Here is an 18,410-nt window from a genome sequence, read left to right as displayed (position 1 = left end):
CTTTTCTCGGCCAATTTTGCCCGAAAAAATGTGGAACTTCTTGGAGGCGTGGTGAAATTTAGTTTCGTAAAGGTCCTATTAGTAGCGGCTCTATACGTAGTCTTTAAGGTGACGTCTGTAGCGAAGGCGCGTTCCAAGAAAAGAGCTGCTATCGAGATTCTCTTGGCGGAAAACCAGAGCCACACAGATATTCGTAGGCGCTTGCAGAATGTCTACGGAGACCTGCCAGTGAACAAAAGCACGGTGAGTCATTGGGCGAGGCGTCTGCCATCATAGCAATGAGGTCCTGTCCGATGTCTCGCGTGCCGGCCGGCCTCACGCAGCTGTGACTCCTGTAATGTTAGAACGTGCCGACTGTCACACTGGAGGTGCTAAACTGGACATCTGGACATCTGGACATCTCTGTTGATAATTTTTGGACAACATGGTTGTGGAGAGAAGTAGCGATTAGTATGATTAATCAATAATAAAAAAACAGTCTTAATCGCATTTATTATTATTAATATTATACCGCCAACCGGTTTCAACCCGAGGTAGGGGTCATCTTCTGGGCGTTTACACCATTCGTCGACTGCTGGTGGTGTCACTCCTGTCTACATAACGGCAGGAAAATATCTACGTAGACAGGAGTGACACCACCAGCAGTCGACCAATGATGTAAACGCCAAGAAGATGACCCCTACGTCGGGTTGAAACCGGTTGGCGGTATAATAATAATAATAATGATAAATGCGATTAAGACTGTTTTTGAATTATTGATCTGTTGATAATGCTGATACATTCGTCCTCCCTCGGGGTGCAACTATCAACCCTGAAGTGTATTGTACTATCCTCAGGAATTGAAGGAACGACTTCAGAGTGTTCGACGCCACAAAAATGCGGCCGAACTTTTTCTTCCCAGCAAAAACGCAAGGCGTCACACAAGTCTGTGCACCCGAGAGGCCGAGCTCACAAAACGTCAGTGGACTATTCTTCCTCAGCCATCGAACAGCCTAGATCTCGCACCTTCCGACTTCTATCTGTCTGGCCCAATGAAGGATGCACTTTTCAGGAAGCAGTACTTGGATGACGGGAACATTATTCATGCAGGCACTGGCTCCGACGTCAACCAGTAAAGTGGTGCTATGCGGGTATACAGCCGTCCCCCACCCCCCACCCTCACCCACCCGCACCCAATAAACAAGTGTACGGTCGTCGCATTGAACGGAGATTATGTTGAAAAATAGGCGTTTGTAGCCAAAAGAGTGGGAAAAATTGGTGTGTTGCAATCTTGAAAGAAAAAACAACCTGCTTTCAGAAAAAAATGTTGCATTACCTATTGAACGTTCCTCGTGATGAGATGGCTTTTCCCTATGTTTTGATTGTTCTGTACAGTACACTTCAGGTTACGATTTGTCACGTCAGGAAGAAAGGGTGAGGAAGGTGCTACATGGTTCTAGAAAGGTCTCTTTAATTCACTTGCTCATTGATAAAAGGAGTCTTCATAGCATCAAAACGAAGTAAATAAGGACACAGGTAATTACATCATGTTAACCGTAAATGACATTTTTTCTTGAGCCAACATAAATCTTGGAAAAAAAAGGTAGAACGTTAATAAATTTATTTCTTTACACAATTTTTGAGAATTTCACAACTCTTAAATCACTATGAGCAACAAAAAAATTGGATACTTGTCACTAATAATTAGCATAATTAGCATGAGATAATGGCACGTAAATATGTAAAATACTAATTTATTATTCAATGTATACATTTGATCGACGCTCAGCACAAAGACAGCGCTCAAAAGCATATGTATACATATTGTGTGTCTGTAGGTGTGTGTCTTAATGTGCGTGTGTGTGTGTGTGTGTGTGTGTGTGTGTGTGTGTGTGAGAGAGAGAGAGAGAGAGTGAGAGAGAGAGAGAGAGAGATAGACAAGGAGAGAGTGGAGAGGGTGGGGGATGATAATTACTGTGACAATTATTGTGTCTATTCCCTGCCAACACCAAGGAAGGTTCGTGATTCATTTCCTCAACGTTTTCTTGCTGCATCACTCTCTCTGGTAGAAAAGTACTAACGATGAAACTGAATAGCGTCTTTTTACAATGACGATGTTCATAGTTTTCGTTGCATTATTCTCTACATCATGTGAAACACGTCTAGAGCTAGTTATTTAATTTACAGGCGCAGAATATCGACTCGCGCACTGAAGGAGACTGTCACCTTTCTGTGAAAGTCATTGAAGAGTTCTTCCAGTAAACACAGTGTCAGCACCTCCAGCGAACTGTCTCACTTGGCTGTGAACGTGGAGAGACTGGAGTGTGACGTGTGTTCTATGTGGTCGCCTCGTGCTCCCTGTGTGCCAGTCCTCTTCTACACAAACAGCAGCCACCACAGAAGCAGAAGTATCAGCGCCACACCAGTCGATATAAGAGTGTAGTGCATTATCTTGAGCCTAAAACAGTTCACATTACCACAGAAACTGAGCCGCAGAATATCATCAGCATAATGACTCTCCCTATAACTGTTAGTAGTAGTAGCAGTAGTAGCTTTATTCATCCGTAGATCTCTTTTTACAAGGATATAGGATATGTCAAAATATTTACAAATTTAGACCAATTTAAAGTAAGCCAATTCGTATACACACATATTTACAGACTGCTAGTTAGAGACAATCATTAGATTTACTCTTGGTATACAATAATTTTTTTTTACAAATAACTTATTAAATAATGTAATGCTACACTGTTCACTCATATCTCACTATCGGTCACTGCACACACTATACACACATTGTTTCATAACACTTCACTCACTACACACACACACACACACACACACACACACACACAAATTGGTGATCTCTGGGTCATTTTCTGTACCGCACTTTCCATTTGCTATCCTGAAGAACTGAGTCAGCATCCCTCCATAATGAGTGAGATGGTGAGCTCAGAAAGAGGGAGAAGTGTTAGTATTGTGCTATGCAAAACTTGGGGACAAGTATTTCTAGAAAGGAAAAAAGAAGGAAAATAAACATAAAGTGAAGCTGTTATGTGGAATGTTGGATGTTTTATAATCATTAATATTATTTATTTGTATAACATTTTTTATCAAATCCCTACTCTGTTTTATGTAAGTAATCCTTCAATGTATAAAATGTATTGCATAAAAGGTATTTTTAGCTGCCTTTTTAAATAAGTGTATCTTTGCAATTTCTTTAATCTCTTTTGGTAATTTATTGTACACTTTTATTCCTCGATAGAAAATGCTGTTTTGAGTTTTATGTTTATTTTTTCTTGGTAAATGTAAGTTGAGTCTAGCTCTTGTTCCATGGTCATGGACAGAGCTGTTTGTGCAGTAATTACCAATTTTATTTTTGATGTGTACAACTGACTGGTAAATGTATTCACATGGAGCAATTAAAATCCCCAGTGTTTTGAACATATCTTTACAATGAGCTCGACTAGTATTTTTGGTTATTATTCTTATGGCTCTCTTCGGATTTTTTAAAATTGTGTTCATATTTTTTGCGTTTGTTCCCCAAAAAAGAATGCCATAGCTAAGATGTGAGTGTACATATGAATAATATGAAACTAAAAGACACTGCATGTTACACACTGATGGCAGGATTCTAAGGGCATAACATGTTGATGACATTCTGTTTGCAAGTTCCTTTGTGTGTTCACACCACATCAACTGAGAATCAATATTCCTTCCTAGAAATTTTGCATTTGTTACACAGTCTATATAGGTGCCATATACATTTAATTTAACATTGTCATTTTTCCTCTTCAAACCAAAATTCATGGCATTAGTTTTCTTTACGATCAGTGTCACTTTTTTGCTTATTGACCAATCTTAAACTTCCTTGAGAGTTTCATTTACTTTCTCGGCAAGGAGTTCTCTTGTTTTATCAGTGACTATAATATTGCTGTCATCAGCACAGAGAATTTTTTCACCATGAGTAACACTACTGGGAAAGTCATTGATGTATATCAGTAACAGTATTGGTCCTAATATGCTACCTTGCGGAACCCCTACATTAGCGTATTTTGAGTCTGGTACCGTATCTGTTAGGTATGATCGAAACCAGTCATTAGCTACCCCTCTTATTCCCATTGTTTCTAATTTATTTAATAGAATCTTGTGGTCGACTTTATTAAACGCCTTAGACATATCCAAAAATATGTCTGTGACACACTCATCTTTATCAAGAGCATCAAGTACAACTTTTGTGGTTTCTACTACGGATGACTTCGTATTTTTGCCACTTTGGAAACCAAATTGTGATTCGCTTAAAAGATTGCCTATTGCAAGCCTTTCTCTTGTGTTTTCTGAGTATTACGGCTAGTGATTTCCATACTGGGGAAGTCTGCGACAATTACCGATCGGAACTACAGTGCCAGAGCTGTCTAGAAGAATTTGAATCAACTGCGAAATAACACCAACAGCTAACTCCAATGTAAGATCTATATGTACTTTATTCAGCCGCCAACATGTTTCCTGATACATTATCAATACAAATCGTACTAAAAATGACGTTTTAGACAGATATTTGATTTGGTGTGTGTTTGCTTCTCTGCATGCTTAATGTTTTTGTGTTTTCAATTCATAACTTGAGAAGTTTAACATTTTTCACATATGTTCAGTCCATGACGTTTATGAGTTCGCACAACAAATATTGATGCTCCCTTACGTCATGGGTTCAATTTTTTGTGATTGGCTGACATAAGCAAACCGAGCAGCTCTCATGTTGAATTAACTGGCTGCGAAGCTAAGATTCCGTAATTTTGCCTTTCGTATTTATACATTTGTATTACGTAACATGTTGTTTAAGTGACACAACGCAGTAAAGATCTCTTAACTTTCGTATGGCTTTTGATGCAAAACTATCAGTAAATGTGATGTCAGCGGTTAAACATGTTGCCATAGAATAATGGTACATTGTTCTGTTGAAATTACTTACTTATATACATTAGCCGTGTCATTTTTTCAATGCTTCGTTGTGTTAAATTGTCAAAAAATGTGACGTCTGTGGCTAAACATGTTAACGTAACTTAAAGGTACGTTGCTCAATTGAAATTATGTGCTTATATACCATTGTCTGGATTTGCATTGTTTTTGTTCTTAATTGATATTTAGATCAGGTCTAGCGTACCAGGTTCCTTCACTTCCGCCCCAAACTATTGTTCCAAATTTTTGTCTAATAAATTCCACACGCAATTCATATTCTGCTGTTTTCAGACTCGCAGTATTGTACAGTTATTCGTGAGACAACAAAACTCACAAGAACTTTGGAAAAATACACTCACAAAAAGAAATTTGCCAATAAAGCACTTTATCTTGCAAACAGCGTCAACAAGTGAGGAAGTTCTTAGCAACTGTATAGGTAACGGTACATGATTCGTGTGCTTATTTTCTCTATTTATTCGTGAAACTCTCGCTATGTGTTGCCACTTACGTTGCCGTATCCTAGCGCACTCTAGTGAGACTTCTAAGAACTTAAGATGCCAATCCTACAGCGGACAGAACTGCCAATGCTAGAAATATGACACTATCTTGAACATTATTGAAACATCAGTACTAAACATGGACTAATGATGATGCATCATAGAATAACAGAGATATGCAGAGAAGGGTCTATAGCGAAGGTTCTTTGTAAGCAACAGCACTTGACAATCGTGTGGTGATTGGTGGGACACCCTTACGATGGACAAATCCAGCCTTCTAGAGCCCATAAGATCTATACTGCTTAGAAGCCAGGTCCCTCGAAGCTCTGCTAAATGTAGATAACCAGCTTTTTAAGGTGCACACGACTGGCTGCGACGTTATCGAAAAACATCACTCGGTATCAATAGTTTCAAAGGCATTGTCTGTCAGTATTTAAATCTATAGGGACATATTGGTAATGTGCACTGACAATTTAAATTTTATAATCAATTTTTGAGAAATATATTTTAATATATGTTTTGGAGCAGCTCTGCCTCTGAGCCTTTAACTACAGGTTGTACATGGTGCCCAAAATACAAGATATGCCTTTCAATGATTTTCTAGAGTTGTGGTGTGTATATCACGACTGTATAGCTGATCATGATAATGTTGCGAAGGCCAGCATGAAATATAACTTGCAGCAGGCAGCTGAGCAGAATTCCTGTGAGAACTGCAGCTAGGAGTGGGAAAAGGATCCTTCCGAATATCCCTCCACTACCCAGCTGCCAGTGTTCCGCGTTATTGGGCGTCCAAAAAATATTAACTTACAGTATATTTCATTTTCAGTCATTTTATTTTTCATTGCTCAGCCTGGTTTTTCTTATATATAGCACCAGCGGAAAAGAGAGACAATCTAATGAAAATCGCATAAAGGTATCACCTACTTATTGTAAGCCAAAATGAGATGAGGAAACTCTACAACTGGAGATGCGCTTACGGAATAAAGCGAAAAGCGTATCGTGATGAAAAAGCGTATTTTGGTGGTAGTTGCATGTACAGTACCAAACTAAACCATTGTGCAGCAGCTACTAATGCCACACACACACACACACACGAAGAATTTGGCCAATATTGTTCCCCAAAAAATAATACACAAAAGAGGTGACGCAGCCAATACAGATTATAAATTAAAGTCCCGGAGCACTTTTTCCTGTCTGTATGTTATCGCTAAACTTAGAAACTTCTGTATGCATTGCGATTTGGCTCTCATATGTAGACAGACTGATCAACGAGGAAGGTTTGTGTATCGAATTTAATATTTATACTCGTAATAATGATGTGTGTGTAATATAAGCATTGATATCTGTTCCATACTTAATTGGCGTTTCGACTGACATCTTGTCGCTATGATGGGAGGTGTGAACTGGTCAGCAGGGGGGAGGCGGTGTCTGGTGAGAAAAGCAGTTAACTGACAGCCACGACTACTACAGATAGCAGAGTAGCTTGACCAGACACCATAGAACTTCATATTATAAATTAGAGTCCCATGTTTCTCTGTCTGTATGTCACGTCGAATCTCAGACGCAACTGTTGAGATTTTCATACACTTTTCATCAAGTGGTAGATTGATGGATGATGAAGGTTTGTGTAAATTTTTTTTACATATTATATCCAAGTTATTCGGCCATGATACTTGTGCGACTCATGCAAAGTTGGGGCGGGTCGTTTGTTTAACATATTTACGTTACTTGAACCTCATTTCATAAACAGAGGTTGAAAATACCGCTTCAGTTGTAAATTTCTTTTTCATCACGACCGGTTTCGGGCTCTCATAAGCGCATCCTCAGGTGTCGTAACTATGCTGTGGCCCCCGAGCGCCGCGGTGGATGTCATTTCGTAAGTCAAAGTTACGTTGTTGACAGTATTAATGCGATGTGATTGTCAAATTTTGCTGTGCGATGTTTGACTATTTTTCTGCTTATTTCTTGGCTATTTTTGAGGAGAGTTCATGGCTTGCTAACTCAGGAAGAAGGCTTTACATTTCCTTGTTAGAAATGACTGGGTCTAAATGTTCTTCCCCTGGTCTGACTTAACCATAGGAAGTCAGTAACAGAGGCTCTAGAGAAGGAATTTCGGTCCCCAGGGCACTGCGATTTGTGGGAATAGGTTGCAGTAAACCCTTGCTCCTCGCATTGTTGACATAAGCGGTTTTCTCCTTTGAAGGCAGCCTGCCGCTAAGCCACTGCATGGCCCTAATGTATCAGCGAACACGAGGAATTCACCTTCCTCTATGCAGATCTAAGAACGGCCATCGCGGCTCTGCTCAGCCACCGTGAGAAAACTTGTAGCCTTACACTCCAGGTTCTGTTATCCAGTCATATCAGTCTTACCCGCTACCGTGCCTCGGCGCGAAGTGGTCGACAAATGAATGGAACATGGCTAGCAACCGATATATGCCTCTGACATGTTAGGATGCATTTTGTAAGGCGAGAATGGGGCATTTCCGTACGGTTTCCCTGTATTAAAGAAAAAGTGAATTTCTCGCTCGTTAATTCTGCGATGGCTGGGGTAATCCCGTACCTGTAGATGTTTTCAAAAGGTTGGGAGGTAAGTGTAGAGGAGGTTAGTACCGGAAAGGAGGGAGAGAAAGTTCTTGTCCAAGCGCCGAGTAGGGCGCACATTTGGTGAAGCCGACATAGGCAATCTTTAACCGGTTGCGATCGGTGTGGTCTGGCAAGAGTTTGCTGAGTTTGAAGTCAGGACCGCATTTCCCATTAGCAGTGTCTGTTTTCTGAGCAGCTCACAATATGCTGGATTTGCTATGCAACGTGCGTTGTCGGATTGAATGTGTTGTTTCATGTGCCTTGGAGTCGTTTACTTTTCATTTGTGACCTGCACAGATTAAGAAATCTTGTAACGTTTCCCAAGCAATCTTCCACATAAACAAGGTTTCTCCCCACAGTATCAGAGGGACTTTCTTTGATTAAAATGAGCTTCTAAAGAGCTTTGTGTTTCAGTATGTCAGGTGACTTTGTGCTCGTTGCGTTTGAGCAATTTATCAGTCACTTTTACGAGACATTGTATTTGTACCGTGTGCTCCTGCGATTTGATTGTTCCGGTGTAGTGTGTTCGATCTCTTTCGATTCGCTTTGCCGTGCGCGGGTTGGTGCGCCCTCTGGGAGTCCGCGCGGGAAACCGAAAAGAAGTCTCGGGCAGAGAGAGAGACGAGCGGCCTGGGCGGAGCGACGCCGGAAGATCGCGGAAGTCGCGTCAGCAAATGGTGTGAGTGTGGCAGTTGCATTGGGGCCGGCCGAGCGGCGGAACTGGAGGTGCTGCAGTGACTCGCTGTCGTTCGTTCTGTTTACGAGTTCAATCTTCCTCACGCTGTGGCTACGGTCTGGCGTTATTCTGGCCATTACCTTATTAGCGGAATTTGGATTAATACTGTTAAAGGTGAGCTGTCAGTTTGATGCATCTTCATATAGTGGAGTTACAGCGAGACTTCTTTCTGTCGTATTCTGGCTTGCGCTGCTGAGCAGTGAGTGTTCCCGCGTCGCGTGTCGAAATACTGACTTGTTCCCTGGTTGATTTACGTATGAACTGGAGAGCCTATGTCTTGTTGATGATTCATGTTAAATCAGCTGATGTACATTTAAATTGAACAAGTTATATGTCAATATGTTGTTACAAGTATCTTGCATGAATTTGCTTGCGTAATAAATTAAATTTTATATTCTATCCTCAATTTGTTGCTCAGCCTTCCACTCCGGCAGCCCCTGTATCCTGTTCCCAACCATGTCAGTATTCATTTCATTAAAAACATATTGTGATTTTAAGTTGGTATGTGTCGAGGTGGTAAAGCAAATAAATGACTTATTTTGGATCTCAGAACCAAATTATTCTCCTACAGCTGATCCTGGTTTGGTCACCCTCTAAAAAATAATTACAGCCAGTTTATTTACACTTGTAATTTGTTTCTCTCATTGTGACTGTGTTCCGTTGTAATATATTGGTTAAGCTTCTGATCATTCAGATCATACGCCGATATTGTGATTACTCGTGTAATTGATGCATAACAAATTGTACTCACTCGTCTAGCACGCTGTTGAAGATGTCGTAAGTAGTGTCCCATTGGGTACCTACATGGACCAGAAACGAAACAAAAGATGCGTACATTCAACGACATTCAAGAGAATGTTTTTGAAATGATGTGTGTTATTTTGATCTAGAGCATGTTACAATTTACAATCTATTCGCTGCTGCTTTCATTTTGCACGCATTCTTATCTGCAGGAGACACTGAATCTGCACAAGCGTATCAATGATTTAATCTGACGGACAGATCGTCATGAATAGCGTCACCTACCTTCTCTCCACGATACACCGTCAAAAATTCTGAAATTTGTCCCAGGACACAGATGCAACGTCTGACTATCAAATTTATACCCCTCCTCGCCCTGGACCCTTTTCGCACAAATGCTACTGCATTCCAACCCAGCTACTTCATAGCTGAGTTCCGTTACTTATTAGGTATCTCAGATACGAATGCGGAGAGTATCATATTGAAACTTACCAACACATTAAAAATGTTTGTAATGCGAAAATTAGAATTGGCTCCACCTAGTACTGCAGGCAAGACTGGTTTAAGGCCCAAGTAACACAAGCTACTACTTAGAGCGCAAAGCCGAAGGGGGCGCGAGAGGCTCCACAATCTTAAGGTCCCTATATACGACGTATCACGGCTGGAGCATCCAGTTGAGATAAAACTACAAGTACAGTGCATATCACAATTAGAAGCGAAAACTGACATGAGTGAAAGTATGCCAGGAGTAAGGGACAGCAGCTTGAGTGGAAAAACATCCCAGCGTCGGGCCTGTATACAGGGTGTTACAAAAAGGTACGGCCAAACTTTCAGGAAACATTCCTCACACATAAAGAAAGAAAATATGTTATGTGGGCATGTGTCCGGAAATGCTTACTTTCCATGTTAGAGCTCATTTTATTATTTCTCTTCAAATCACATTAATCATGGAATGGAAACACACAGCAACAGAACGTACCAGCGTGACTTCAAACACTTTGTTACAGGAAATGTTCAAAATGTCCTCCGTTAGCGAGGATACATGCACTCACCCTCCGTCGCACGGAATCCCTGATGCGCTGATGCAGCCCTGGAGAATGGCGTATTGTATCACAGCCGTCCACAATACGAGCTCGAAGAGTCTCTACATTTGGTACCGGGGTTGCGTAGACACGAGCTTTCAAATGCCCCCATAAATGAAAGTCAAGAGGGTTGAGGTCGGGAGAGCGTGGAGGCCATGGAATTGGTCCGCCTCTACCAATCCATCGGTCACCGAATCTCTTGTTGAGAAGCGTACGAACACTTCGACTGAAATGTGCAGGAGCTCCATCGTGCATGAACCACATGTTGTGTCGTACTTGTAAAGGCACATGTTCTAGCAGCACAGGTAGAGTATTCCGTATGAAATCATGATAACGTGCTCCATTGAGCGTAGGTGACGAAACTAAAATGAGCTCTAACATGGAAATTAAGCGTTTCCGGACACATGTCCACATAACATCTTTTCTTTATTTGTGTGTGAGGAATGTTTCCTGAAAGTTTGGCCGTAGCTTTTTGTAACATCCTGTACAGGGAAGCGTTTAACATCCAGTCGGGGAAGTATCAGAGATGGAATACAAGCTTCGACTGGAGAAGGATGGGACTGGAATTACTCTGTGGCCTTCCCAAAGAAGCCAACCTCTCATTCATCTTTAGAGGTTCATGGAGTCTCATCATAACATTAATTTTCTGTTATGTTGAGAGCTCCTTTATATCTCCATTTCTAATGGTCCACAGCTTCTTCTTAATGCCGCTGTATATGTTTCAGGCCAACATATAGTCCAGGACCAAAAATCCCTTTGTGTTATTATTCCTTTTCTCTTCCACACATTCTTCTAAGGCTGCTTCTATAAGCCTTCTCTTATTTCTTAACACATGTTCTATCTAGTTTCTTTTCCTTCTTTTTATTAAACTCAGTAATTATATCTTCACCTTCCTCATTCTTCACCCTAAACATACAACTTATATTTTGTATGATGCGCTACTTCTCAAAAGCACACAGTCTTGCTCTTTCTATTTAATTGTCCATATTTCAGCCCCATTTACGAAGACCCTCCATATAAAACAATGTCTCACATCTTTCCTCAAATCTGTGTATATACTGTCACAGAAGACTCTTTTTTCTTACAAAATTCCTATTTCGCCATTGCCATGCCAGTTTTTATTTCTGTGCTCCACTCCTAGTTGCTTTCTATTCTGTTTCGTATATATTTGAAGTTTTGCATATGTTCTAATGTTTCTCTATTTGGCATTATCGGTACTCTTTTATTTCAACCTAGCCGCATTACCTTTTCTTCCCTTGTATTGATTTCTATTTACAAGCTCTGCCCATTAGCTACAACTCTTTTTCGTTCATTCCTTGAACATCGTCTGCAAACCTCTAACACCTTCTTATCTTCTAGTGGGTAGTGTTCAATCATATTCTCTACATACAGACTGAAAACAGTAGAAGACTTGAAGCATCCTTGTCTAATCCACTCCAGTTCATATTTCCTCCTCTCTGTCTCTGTCTCTCTCTCTCTCTCTCTCTCTCTCTCTCTCTCTCCCTCCCTCCCTCTCTCTCTCTCTCCACTGACGCTTTTTGATTTAAGTAGGGGCGAGACGTCAAAAAGTAAGTTACACCTTATTATGACAGCGCAAGTAACCTTTATTCAGTGTTGCATTACACTTCAAAGTGCTACAAATACATGACACTATTTCTCAACATAGTCACCAAACCTATTTAAACAACTAATTGTCAGTGTCAAATTCTCCAACAGCCGTACAGCTTAAGATGTTATTTTATTTTATTTTGAAGACTACCAGATTCAGCATTTCACTGTGCCATCTTCAGGCCCCACATGCATTCTTTCAAATAAACGAAAATATCAGATAGTACCATAAATCCCTGGATGTCGTGAATTCAATCGTTTTACTAGTGAAATTCCATCTCATAGCGAAACGATTCAATTCAATCGTTTCACTAGCGGAACGCCATGCCTCATGGCGAAATGGTTGAATTCACGACATCCTGGGGTTTATGGCATTATATGACATTTTCATTTACTTGGAAAGATGCACATCGGGCCTGAAGATAGCATAGTGAAGTGCTGAAACTAGTAGCCATCAAAATAAAATAAAATAACATCTTGAGTTACATGGCTGTTGGAGAATTTCATTAACGTTGACAATTGCTTAATTAGCCGACGTCCCCTGTCCATGATGGACCTACAAAGATTGTATAAACGGAACTTTCTCTCAACCGTCTCGTTTGTTGTGTCGTATTCAGAATGCAAGAGTACTCCTTCAGTACTGATGACGTTGTGGAATATGACAGCCACCACCCCTGAATTACGAAGTTGGGACATCTTACAGTAGTGGCAGGGCGTCTGGAAAATCTGACTGCCATCTGGGCTAAAATCTGCATGCGGTCAACTTATTGCCTTTATACCAGTGGGTGACTACTTTCTGCTGACATCCACGTCGCTGGTAGGTCGTGAGTTTGAGACAGGGCCAGCTAGTTGCGCAGCTACATTGTCTCTGTTCTCCATATGGTGTGGGTCAACATTGTTGCTGAACTCAACGATACAAATCTAGTCCTTGGACATGAGGCTATCCGATAACGACTGTGTGAATGTCCTCATCGATGGAAAATCTGTTCCCTCTCCCCCTACCCCTCGCCCTCCCCCTGTCCCACCCCCTCAGATATTATTTCAGCTTGCCAAAATGATGAAAATCGCTTGGTGCAAAATTTGGAACTGCCAATTAGTATCACCCACGCCCATGCAGCCTTGATCAGTTGTTGGTACCATTTCACTGTGGCTGGATGCAACATTGCAATTAGTCATTAAAACCAGAATTTCGCGGCGAACATGTGTGCAATTAACATGTTTTCCTCAAAATAACTGTACATTTCCAGTACAAACGCCAGTTCTGTCGGAAACTGTAGTGCGCCTGTTATCCATACCACACCAGAACGGCGTCTGCCAGAAAACCAGAACTTGTACTCTTTCCTCACAAATCGCCACTATTGTTGCACGTAAATCAACAAATTTCTCTCCGAGAATTCGCAATAGCCTTATTGCATCTCTTTTTGCCACATTCCTTCTATACCCAAATATTTCAGTAATATAGCTGTTATGTTCAAGTGACCTTTATGCGGTACTGAAACTTGTGATGCCATCGATGTTAAGTGCAACTGTTAGTGCCAGTTAACCAAGATTGCAGTAAAACAGTGTCCCTCCATATTAATGACGCCACTATCGCTATATGAAAGATGAAAGGGCACGCCCCCTTTCAGTGGCGACACCATTCCCTTCCCCCCGTCTCCAGCCAATAACGGCGTAGTATTGACCTGAAACCACCAACCACAGCGAAATATTTTAGCGGCCATTAAAATGAAACAATCAATTACAATGTAGCCCAGTTGACCCAGTTTTTTAACAACATTCAAAAGTAATTATTTAAAAAAAAATACATAAATGGTGTATTGTGCAGTGTTTCCACATATAAAATATGTAGGCAACACACACACACACACACACACACACACACACACACATAAACATACACACAATGTTCATGCCATGAACTTAAAGGTTAAACAGCGCTAGTGAAAATGCGAAGTTCAATCTCTGTACCATACATCATGATATACGGCACAACATACTCTCAAATTTAATATTTTCCACATCGAAATTGACGTGTTACGTTGACTGAATGTCAATATTAGAAAAAAAATTGTATTTATGTAACGTGTCACAATATTACTTTCCACACACATGCACACAACTGTCAAACTGATGCCTAAAACATGACTGTGAACTCTCAAAGTAAGTGCCACTTGCTATCTTCATGGCTACTTACAAATAAAATGCTATACAGACAATTAATATTTCATGTTATACCTAAATGAGGTGATGTAGCACTACTAACCTGCCCAACTTGAAACTGCAGAAAATACATGTTGACTAAACTATTATGCTGAACCAAGCAAACAAACAAATGGATAGCCTGAACTGCTGCCAGCTACGGAACGAAAGTGACTAATACCATTTTTAGCCCTCCTTTGGCACAAGGCACATTGAACCGTGAAATCAAATTTTTCAACATTTAAATTGTTATTTGATTCGGTGTTATGGCTATCTGACTGAGTTTCCCACGATCAATTACTGAATAATACCAAATATTTAAACAAAATATGCAGTATGAAAACACACACAATAGCCACAAACAAACAAACAAATTGGCCAAACACCATCCCATGAAGGACAGATGAAGGTGCTGTGATCTTTTTATTCTAATGTAAAAGTTAAACTTCGCATCTTCATAATACCGAAGGAGGACTTAGTAATACAAAATATGTATCTACTACACAATACGACTAAAGGTGATGGTGGAGCAAAACGGAAATGAAACTTGGCCAAAGACAATGGTGGAACAAACAGAGATGAAAGGCCTGTATCCCTAAAATATTGTCTTTATCACCAAAATAAAATAATTTTCCATAATAAAGAATTTGTTAAGATAGTTTATAATAATTAGCCAGTATAGTTACAGACCTCTCAATCTGAGCAAAACTTCAAACTTAGTACCGAGATACAATTGTATCATTTCTGAAAACACGTCAGATTGTGAATGCAAAGCACTTACAGCACCATTGCCAGAATTTAATTCTTCTATAAGATTTTTAATGAAATATGATTTGCAAATTGTCACTGCTGATGAAACTTATAGGTTAAGCAACATTTGTTCATGATCTATTTTCAATTGTTGCACCACACTTTTCAAGCATAATGACTCTCCAAGTTATATATTTCCACATGTAAACTGTCTGTATAACTTATTAAAATACACATGGTTTGTTTATTGGCACTACTGAAATAAATTTTAAGATGACTGAAATAGTAGACGAGCGTAGAGCTTATTACATTATTATGCAGTACAAGACATTAGTCAACTTCACTTCATAATGCCAACATGTGTTGTCACACTGTGACAACAACATGACTCTTCAATTAAGTGGCATACTGAACTGTAGTAACACACACACACACACACACACACACACACACACACACACACACACATATATATATATATATATATATATATATATATATATATATATATATATATATATATATATATATATATGCTTTCAATTACCCACTTTCAAAATCATCCAAGCATTGCAGCAACTCCAATCTAGGATATTAATTTTATGCTGCAGTACAAAACATCTGCATCTCCTGCTGATAATGCTAAGCAGGCAAGACACTGATAATTCACAGAAACAGACATTAATAACTGACACAATTCTAAAACCAGAAGTAAACAATGTATTATATAACTCTATCGTGGCTGTGCCATAGCTTGACAGCAGGTTTCTCCTGTTAGATCTTGAAACTACTGTAATAGTAAATTTCAGAATGTTGATGTGCAGTGGATTTCAGCTACTGGGGCTATCAGGTACAAGGGGTATCAGACACTAGGGTTGCCCTCCATGTTATGGCAAACTGTGAAACATTGCCCAGGGTACAGCAAGCCTATGAAAAGTTAAACTCTAACAAGTTTTTCCATGTCCCAGTGAAAGAATAACAGGTTGCCCTCCATGTTAAAGTGAAACTGTAACAAATTCCCCCATGTTACAGCAAAAGAGTGAACAGCTCCTGGAACTTAAATATTATTCTACCACCACAAGCTGACAGTTTGTATGCGCAGTAGGAATCAGTTAATGGGGGGGGGGGGGGGTGCAGCTGCTGAGGGTGAGGGTGTCAGCTAAGGGTATGCCAGCTACTGGTTGCAACTGGATGTGTCAGCTAATGGATGTGTCAGCTAGTGCATGGTGTCAGCTAATGGGGGTGTGAGCTACTGGATCATAAAACTGTATCATGCAATGTGACCACCTCAGTAGCTGATCCTTCAGTAGCTGATACCCCAGTAGCTGACACTACCCAGGAGGTGGCACCCATAGAAGCTGACACCCCCAGTAGCAGACTCTCGATCAGCTAACCCCCTCCCAAGCTGAGAACCACCATTGCTGACCACCCCCACAGCTGAACCCCACCCAATAGCTGACACACTTTGTAGCTGACACCCAGTCGTTATCCGGCACCCACTATATGTAAACACAGTCAAATTCTGCTGATAGATTAATGTGCAAGACCTAGTTGCTACACACTGTTCTGCTGTAACATGAGGCAACCTGTTGCAATTATGATGTAATATGAGGCAACATGTTACATGGGGCAACTTGTTACAGTTAAGCTGTAACAAAGGGCAACTTGCCAGAGTTTCACTTGGTACATTGGCGACAGTTACACAGCATAATTGCTACTCTGGAATACGGTTACACAAGAAAACAGTCGCACTGGCAAGTAGTTCCACTGGACATTGGTAGTACTGGAAAATGCTGTAACAACTGCCAGCTTGTTATAGTTTTCCTGTAATACAGACAGGCAGTAACATGGGAGCAACCCCAGTGACTGACATGCACACATGCATACACACACACACATACACTCACACACACACACACACACACACACACACACACACACACACATTATCATGTACTGGTGTCACAGTACAAGCCTAAGCTCCAGTACCTGACATCCACAGCCAAGTTGTGGCACATACACTGCAATGTTATGGCACAATGCCATATTCCATCAGCCTCAGATTTTATAATAATTCTTCAGTTCAAATTTCTGTACAGCAAATAGCACTGCCTTGCCTACTTTGCATTATAGGCAGAACATTTTGTGTTGCAAGGTAAAATAAATACCCTGCCATATAGTCGCTGTAATGTTTGGGTGACTTTGGAAGAACGCCACTTCTCATTTCTTACGCCTACAAATATGTATTACTAATGTACAGTATGCCACTTCATCAAGGTGCCACGTAGTTTCTACAGCATTAGAGCAGAAGAGCACAGTGTTTTGAACTTCCAGTGAAGTCAGTGTCATATCATGGGAGTCACCAAAGCGTTGGCTGGTTTTTGATATCAGTTTTAGAGACGAGCTTTCAGTGAATTTAGAAGTTCGAGTAACACTGCCTACTTCGGTAATTCAAGTCAACAAGAGCACTTTTAGCAGTAAATTTGATCAGCAAAACTACTTACATGTCTTTTGTAATGCTACAGAAAAATGTTTTATGTGCCTTAACAAATTTTATTCGAAATACACTCATCTACTAATTTGTAATTTATTTCGGTAGTGTTAATAAGAAAGCCCCATGCATTTCAATAAGTAGTGCTGGCAATATAGATGTGGAAATATTTAACTTAGAAGGTCCACCATGCTTGCAAAGTGTGGTAATGCAATGAGATATTGGGCATCAACAAGTGTTGCTTAAATTATGCTTTATAAGCGCCAAGAGCCAAGACGTGTCTAGTATGATAACGGTACCACATCTACTTTGTCCCAGTAATCTTACATATTTTGAAAAATAAAACAAATTCATTTTGATGGAACGTCTGAATTTCGCTTCTGATCAGAGACCTCTAATAATACTTGCAACCCATGTGTGTGTGTGTGTGTGTGTGTGTGTGTGTGTGTGTGTGTGTGTGTGTGCGTGTTGAACTCTAACATTGGATTAGCTTATAAACAACTTTTCTGCTACCAGACAAGATTTTCTTTTATTTATATTTCACACAAGTCGTTTTGGGAAATGATTCACATTTTCAGGAACGTTTCCCTCTATGCTTTATGCCATTTTTTCGCAATACTTTTGGCGTGGGAGGTTTAACATTGTTCTGCTGCTTTTAGTGCAATACATAAAAACGCACAATTTTCAGCTGCATATCGATTTTTATATGTATAGTTATTGGCGAAATTTCCAAGAACTTGAACTTACAGTTTGCTTGTGGTCTACTTGTACAGAGTCTCACACATATT

General features: G+C 40.2%; 1 protein-coding gene across 1 annotated transcript in view; it reads right to left on the bottom strand.

The window, feature by feature from the left end:
• Positions 1-1,678: 1,678 nt before the first annotated feature.
• Positions 1,679-18,410, bottom strand: part of LOC126204464 (fatty acyl-CoA reductase wat-like) — a 267,772-nt gene continuing 251,040 nt past the window's right edge. The window contains exon 9 of the mRNA XM_049938851.1: positions 1,679-2,437. Within this exon, the coding sequence (XP_049794808.1) occupies positions 2,356-2,437 (82 nt within the window). The 3' untranslated portion in view covers positions 1,679-2,355. The remainder of the gene's footprint in view (positions 2,438-18,410) is intronic.

This window comes from Schistocerca nitens, chromosome 9 (assembly GCF_023898315.1).
Source record: "Schistocerca nitens isolate TAMUIC-IGC-003100 chromosome 9, iqSchNite1.1, whole genome shotgun sequence".
NCBI classification, from domain to species: Eukaryota; Metazoa; Arthropoda; class Insecta; order Orthoptera; family Acrididae; genus Schistocerca; species Schistocerca nitens.
This window is presented reverse-complemented; position numbering and strand designations above follow the sequence as displayed.